Source organism: Solanum pennellii, chromosome 6 (genome assembly GCF_001406875.1).
Source record: "Solanum pennellii chromosome 6, SPENNV200".
Lineage (NCBI taxonomy): Eukaryota > Viridiplantae > Streptophyta > Magnoliopsida > Solanales > Solanaceae > Solanum > Solanum pennellii.
In genome coordinates, this window is record NC_028642.1 from 58,050,057 (window position 1) to 58,057,551 (window position 7,495).

At 35.8% G+C, this 7,495-nt stretch overlaps 2 protein-coding genes, 1 long non-coding RNA gene and 1 other non-coding gene across 5 annotated transcripts in view; 2 read left to right on the forward strand and 2 right to left on the reverse strand.

Moving 5' to 3' along the window:
* Window positions 1-3,060: 3,060 nt before the first annotated feature.
* On the forward strand, window positions 3,061-4,801 carry LOC114077495 (uncharacterized protein DDB_G0290685-like). Of its 2 annotated transcripts, none has more exons than XM_027917426.1 (6): window positions 3,061-3,333; window positions 3,408-3,495; window positions 3,781-3,818; window positions 3,883-3,985; window positions 4,090-4,145; window positions 4,247-4,801. In XM_027917426.1, the coding sequence occupies exons 2-6, from the start codon at window positions 3,415-3,417 to the stop codon at window positions 4,692-4,694; spliced, it is 726 nt and encodes a 241-aa protein (XP_027773227.1). In that variant the 5' UTR covers window positions 3,061-3,333; window positions 3,408-3,414; the 3' UTR covers window positions 4,695-4,801. The 2 variants fall into 2 exon arrangements, with proteins under 2 accessions (XP_027773227.1, XP_027773228.1); XM_027917427.1 differs by having other exon boundaries at window positions 3,061-3,294.
* Window positions 4,802-5,168: 367 nt separating this feature from the next.
* TRNAV-AAC lies at window positions 5,169-5,241 on the reverse strand. Its single transcript has one exon. It is a non-coding gene; the product is annotated as a tRNA-Val (tRNA).
* Window positions 5,242-6,757: 1,516 nt separating this feature from the next.
* Window positions 6,758-7,495, forward strand: part of LOC107023389 (uncharacterized protein DDB_G0290685-like) — a 6,072-nt gene continuing 5,334 nt past the window's right edge. Inside the window, exons 1-2 of the mRNA XM_027917784.1 lie at window positions 6,758-6,792; window positions 6,884-7,171. Coding sequence (XP_027773585.1) covers window positions 6,758-6,792; window positions 6,884-7,171 — 323 coding nt within the window. The remainder of the gene's footprint in view (window positions 6,793-6,883; window positions 7,172-7,495) is intronic.
* The window catches only part of LOC114077583, a 4,516-nt gene continuing 4,397 nt past the window's right edge, over window positions 7,377-7,495 (reverse strand). Inside the window, exon 2 of the long non-coding RNA XR_003578910.1 lies at window positions 7,377-7,482. This is a non-coding gene — a long non-coding RNA (uncharacterized LOC114077583). The remainder of the gene's footprint in view (window positions 7,483-7,495) is intronic.

Sequence of the window (7,495 nt, forward strand, 5' to 3'; positions counted from 1 at the left end):
AGGCGATCTCCTTGGGAGGGATGTAAAGGAGCCATAGGTCACGGGTTCGATTCTCCCTTGAGGCTGCATGCCAATAAGAGAGGATTAAAAGAGCGAATGGCCGCCCATGGCAGAGACAATACCTGAATATGTGGATCCCAAGGGGGTTGTCACACTCTTGACCCTTGTCTTCAATCTTTCTAGCTAGATAAAATGCTTCTATATAACTCATGGTACTCATATCATTGAATAGATGACTAACCAGCCCATACACGAACCTCTGAACTCTATCTGCTTCAGTAGGTACCAACAAAGGAATATATCTGACGAGCTTACAGAATTTGGCGTTGTAAGTAGAGACATCCATATCTGGAGTCTGTACCAACCTCTCAAACTGCGTTACATACTTCTGCCTCTGACTGTTAGGAAGGAAATTATCCATGAACAACTTAGTGAATACATCCCACTTCACTGGTGCCGCCCCAAGAGGTTGACCTAGCAACACAATCTCATACCAAGTGTTAGCCATGTCCTCTAGTTTGTATGCTGCCAACTCCACTGATCTCTCACTAGAACATCCTAGAGCCTGGAGGGCCTTGAACGTCTCATCCAAGAAGCTTTGAGGATCCGCTGAACTATCAGAACCTGTGAATTTTGGTGATTTCAATTTCAAGAATTCCTGCAAGGATACCTCTTTATTCCCAAAAGTATAAGTGCGTGTAGGTGTCTGAAGTGGTGCATGTGTCTGAGTAGCAGCAACATTACCCTAACCATCCCTCTCATGTCAATCCATTCTATTGACCGAACTCTCTATGGCTTTCTGCATGGAGGCAAGTACCCCAGTAATAGCATTCTCCTGGGATGTTGTAGGTGGACTAGAGCTCCTTTCCGGAATGACCTCCCTTGAAGTCCTAAAAGTGGTGTTGCGGTTCCCTATGGTGGCATTAGGGCCCTCTCCTCGACCAGTTCTGCAAGCTTTGACCCTTCCCCAAGTTGAGGAGTTGGTTGCCTGGACGAAGTGACATTAGGTGCCTCAGGAACAACTGTTGTAACTTTTTCATTAGATAATCGGGTACGAGCCATCTGGTTAACAAAAACAAATAATGTTAGATAATCCAGTTGACCCTAAACGTCACACACATAAGTAGGAATGAGAAAGCAAGGCAAAACACATCATATAACATCCTCACAGAATCACGATTATAGAATTGGCCGGCAACATAACCATAATTGAGATTCTACTACTAACGTGTGCTCCATAAGTCATAAGAATAACATAGTATTCTGATACCAACTTTGTCACAACCTAATTAAGGACCATGACCCGCTAAGCGGGAGAATCCCAAAGCAAGCCTTATCAGAATCTACAAAAAATCACGCAAAGTTTCCTTTGTTTTTAGGCATATCCTGAATTTTTCTGTCTCAGAAATTCACAACACAACTAATAGCTACTATAAACCACAACATAATATCCATCAATGATCTAATTGTCACTTGACTACAATTCAAAGGACTAATCTTGACTCAAATTAAAGAAATGACAAATGGAGCGATCTTAAGAGTTTTTAAAAGAAACTAAATAAACATAGCAAATCAATAGTTCTCTTGCCACGCAAAGCAATGCGGGGCTGACTAGATGTTACCAGATCACACACTAGTTAATTAAATCCTTTTCAATACCACCTGAGTTCTCTGTAAAAACAATTAGCGAGGAGTGAGACGCTAGCTTAATGAGTAATAATACATAGCCACAACCATTTTAATAGTCATAATGATGAAATAATACTCTTTCAGAAACAATAACAATATTCAATCTTACGTGCCTCATATAAGCAAAATCAATGTACATACTTAATAGCAACTCGAAAAAAAAACATTTTCATATCAAATCTTATACCTGGGAGGTTTCCAAAGATGAATCATGTAATAAGTGTGACATTTTGTTTAAAAAGTAAATAATAACATGAACTCCTCATAAAGGAGTTAAGTATTCATATTAGTAGATCCCTACTCGAGGGATATCAGTAACAATAAATTAGTTCTACCTTCCCACTAGCAAGGGCTTTATTAATAATCAGAACTACAAGGTGCACTAAGTCTAATGTACCCGTCGTTAGCTACGGAATTCATCAAGGTCTACTACCATTTATGTTTTCTTGTAATGAGTAAAAGCATTTCAAAATCGAATAGAGCATTTAAATCTTATCAGATCATATCATTTCAAAGTTTAACAAACACCTGTCGAAATAATATTTCTCAAATAAGTGTAAAAACTTTTCATTAACATTAATCATATCTTGTAAGAATGAAATCATTTGTCCCACATGCAAGTTCAAAACAGTCGTAACATATATTTTATGAACCATGCAAAAATCATGAAATTTGTGAAATACAAATTGTGGTAAGATTACTACTCACATCACTTGTGTTGATTTACGAAGCTTGCCATTCGATTACTCCGTACGAATTCCTTTGGTCAATCTATAATCACATTCATAACAATTTCGTGTTAACTCCTTCCTTTAGGCTATTTCATAGTAAAATTCAAAATATCCGGCCCCTTTTGGACTTCTAAATTATCGACCAATTTGATGAACCATATAAATTTAAGCCAAGAGTAATTCAATTGGAGCGTTAAGCGATTAACTTCATCTAATTCTATACATTCTCCAATCTCTAGAAAATCATATTTATATCCTCCATAGTAAACTACATAGGCTAGGTTCTTAGCAAGTCTATAGAAGAATAAGAAAGGAAACAAAGATTTACCTCAAATCTCTTTCTCCTCCAACGCCCCTTACGGTATTTACCCTTCAACTTTTTCTTATCGTCTTTGTTCCTTCGCTAGAAAAGAAACACGGCTGCTAGCGTTCTATTCCTTTTTTCTTTTTTTTTTCTCTCTGTTCTGTTAGGGCTTTCAGCCCCTTTTTTTTTCTGATCTTTTTTTTTAAAAAAATAACATATATATCCTTATTTTGATACAGGGTATTACAAAAATAATAAATAAGTTTTTCTTTTTATCCCTAGTAAAGCTTAGAAAATTTTCAGAGCGATTAGAGAACAGAGCTGGTGAGGCCATTTCAAAACAGAGCTCTTCTCAAGAATCAAGAACTGATTTTTCTGTTATAATTCCCACCCATTTCGAAACAGAGCTCTTCTCAATTAGTGGATTCTCATTGATCAACCAACTCTTTTCAGAGCAATTATAAAACAGAGCTGGTGAAGCCATTTCAAAACAGAGCTCGTCTCAATTAGTAGTATTCAAGAATCAAGAACTGATTAATTCCCACCCATTTCAAAACAGAGCTCTTCTCAGTTAGTAGATTCTCACTGATCAATCAACTCTTTTCTCCAGTTAGTCTCTTCTTTCCTTTGATTTTTCCAGCTTTTATATTTCTCTTACCTTTTGTTCTTTTTTTCTGTAATAGGTGAAACATGTCTGATCTTTCCTATTATTACCTCTACTGTTCTTACTGCGTCGCTAAAATTGCACTCATTCATGATTACGATCAGACTGTAAGGATTTCTACTGTATTATTTCTTGCTATCGATTTGTGGTTCTTTGATACTCCAAATTTTCAATTAATTTCTTCTGAATTGTTCTATTCGCTTATAAAGAAAAAAACAAATCGAACCAACTTATTGTTGTATTCGATCAGTATGCGGCGTCGTTTGATGACAATATGTACGATTCAATCCCTTAATTTCTGCAGCTAGTTGTGTGATGAATTCAGCACTACTTGTTATATTTCTTGACTAACCTCAGAATCAACTTATTTTCTTGTCTTATAAACATTGCAGGTAGATGACTTAGAGAATGCAGGGTTTTTTACTGAAGTGTAAGTCTCGTGCAATTTCAACATCTTGAGATTTTATTTATTGCCTAATGAGCTATATATGCAGGAACAATGTTCAAGTAGCACAGGACGAGCAATATATTAAAGATGGCATGACCTTAGCCAATGCTTACTGTTCTAACTGTAAAGAACTGCTCGGATGGGAAGTTGTAAGATATTAGTAATACTAAAGATCATTGAGTTTCATGATAACCAGACGATTTTGTTGCTCTTTTTTTCCCCTCTTAAATTACAGAATTTATGATTTCTCCAGATTGCAGCCTCTCAACCGTCTAGGAGTCGTAGAGTAGGAGGATTCTTTATGAAATTGTAAGTTTCTAATTACGAATTTGCAGATTGAGACTTGTCTGTACATGATCATATGTGGTATGACTTGTAAGGTGTTAATTCAAATGAGTATATTGTGGCAGGAAGGAGGTTAACTACTGGAATGATGTATCGTTGCATGATCAAAAAAGAAGCGATAATGAGCAAAATGTTGATCAAGGTGGAGGCGCTAATGAGCAAAATGTTGATCAAGGTGAAGACGCTAATGAGAAAAATGTTGATCAAGGTGAAGGCGCTAATGTGAAAAATGTTGATCTAGGTGAAGGCGCAAATGAGAATAATGTTGATCTAGGTGGAGGCTCAGGCACTAATGAGCAAAATGTTGATCAAGGTGAAGGCGCTAATGAGCAAAATGTTGATAACGGTAGAGGTGCTAGTGAGCAAAATGTTGATCAAGGTGGAGGCACTAATGAGCAAAACGTTGATCAAGGTGAAGGCGCTAATGAGCAAAATGTAGATCAAGATGGAGGCACTAATGAACGGAATCATGATCAAGATTCAGGCCGGCCAATGAAACGACCGAAGATATAGATCAAGTGGCTGATGGAATAGAAAATATTGATGAAAATGTAGACATTGATAGGCTACTAATTCTGATATTCTGCTTATACAAAATGCGACAATTCATAATTGTGTGATATTCTGTTTTACGTTTTTGTTTTGAGATTACACTACAATGACTACATATCGTATCACTTCAGGTTGGAATAAACCAATTGAAACTGCACATTTTACATGTTTGATATCTCGGGTTCTAACGTTTTGTATATGCTGCTTAGTTTGTTTTAATCTGTTGATACAAAATTGCTGATTGAGAGGATTGGCTGCCTAAAAGCTATAAATCCTGTAGTCCTGACTCCTGTTTAGCGTTCGTAGTAGAGTTATCCTTCACCACAGCGACTCTATTTATCTCACCAAAAGGATTCTGACTTCTTAAGTAAGTTGCAGCACCACTACACTTTTGGCACATAAAGGAAAACTTTCAAAAAACAAAATTATCAAAAATGGCTTCGCCCAGACTCGAACTGGAGACCTTCGTGTGTTAGACTAACATGATAACCAACTACACCACGAAACCATGGTAACAGATACATTACTTTAGATTTTAGATCTATTATCTTGGGTTAGTGATTCTTTCCATAGTTCAGACTCATTGCTCCAAGAGTTCCTCTTGATTTAGTGCAACAAACATATGTATTAGTTAATCATGGTTAAATAGTACTTCCTCCGTTCCCTTTTAGTTGTCATTTTGCATTTTTTAGAGTCAATTTGACTAATTTTTAACGGTAAATTAGATTATGTTAATTTGATATTTTAAAATAAAATTTTAAACATTCAAAAACTATACGAAAACTACTATAACTTGCAACATATTTCATATCAATGTGATTAAAAAATACATTTTAAAATAGGCATAATACATATATTGGACCCTAAACTTGGCTTCAAATTTAAACTTTGATCTTCAACTTTCATAATGCACAAACAGGCACTTTAACTATCTAACTTTTAAATAAATAAACACATGAGTCCCACGTGGCACAATACACGTAAAATACCATATAAGACAAAAAATGACACGTAAGATGACATGTAGGACATGTGTCTATTTGTTCAACTTTATACAAGTTTAAATATCTACTTGTGCAAACCCAAAATTGAAGGGCATAAATGTGATTCGAAGTCAAGTTAAAAAGCATATTTATGTATTATGTCTTTAAAATATTAGCCAAAATTCACACAACAATAACATTATTAAGTTACAAATGAGAGGGAGGGAAAAGGAAACATAATTGGTTTTTTATTCACTATACAATTTAAAGTATGTGCATTTGTTTGTAAGGATGCAAAATAAAATATAAATATGACTTCAATAGTTTTGGAGGGTAAGTGGATTGAGAATTAACGGTAAATTCAAGATTCAAGAAGTGACTTTTATATATATATATATATATATATATATTCATCTTCTGTCTTGTTTCCATTTTGAGCTGTTCATCTCTGAGTTGCTGCTTCTTCATTCAACAATGGTGAGATGCTATTCACTTGAATACCAGGATGTTATCCCACTATATGATAGCATCCACTGTCGTAAGTGCAGAAATCAAGTGGCACGCGTACACGATTATATTCGGATGGTAACGATACGAATATTATTTCTTCTGAATTGTTCTATTTGCTACTGATTTCAATATTTTAGATTCAATGTTTCTTGAATAAACAGAGAACCAACTTATTATGCTCATTTTCTTGTACATTTTGCAGGTGTGGCCACGAGGGATCTTTGCTAGGCTGTAAGTCTCATGATTTCATGTAATTTGAGTGTGTCTCTGAGATTTCGGACATAGGTTGAGGGGGTACTTGTACATTATCTCTTTATTATATATGCAGGTTTAATGTTCTTGTACCAGAAAGCGAGAATTCTCATCTAGGACAATTTGGAACTACCGTAGTCAATGCTAACTGTATCGGATGTGGAGAGTTAATCGGGTGGAAAATTGTAAGATACTAATATTAACAAGAATATTTTGTTGCTTTGTAAAGAAAAATACTGAAATTTTTTATTTCTCTAGATTGCAGTCACCCGACAGAACATGTATGTTAGAGAAGGAAGATTCTTTATGAACTTGTGAGTTTCTAATTACAAATCTGCAAATTGAGAGTGTACACATAAGCGGTATAACTTGTAAGGGTTAATAGAGATGAGTATTTTGTGGCAGGGACAAGCTTAGTTTGTGGAATGATGTACCATTGCTTCAATTAAATGGGCTACAAGATTTAGGCATTAATGAGGAAAATGCAGATCAACATGGAGACCCCAATGAACATAATGTTGATCAAGATGGAGATGCTACTCATCAAGATGGAGACACTAATGAGCAAAATGTTGATCAAGATTGGGACACTAATGAACATGCTCCTAATGAAGAAGATGTGGGGACTATTCAGTACAATTTTACTGATCTCTTGACGCATTTCATCTGTCAAAATGCTAATCAGGGTGGAGGCGTGATAGAATATGTGCCTCAACTTAACAAGTAATGGACCAGGTCCCTTACTTCACTTCAGAAAAATACCAGAAAGTTAAATGCAGTAAAATCAACACAATGATTTTACGTGGAAACCTCCTTGCTTAAGGGAGTAAAACCACGACCTGTCTCACAGGATTTTCAATCGTTTTCACTAATCTTCAAAAGCAAAAGCGAAACACGATTACACCAAACGTAAGAAAGAGTTATCAATCTTACCGTTAAGCAATAGTCCTCTATTGCTCAACAAGCCTAAGTAGAAAAACAATCTACCCACTAAGCTATCCCACCTGGACAACTTAG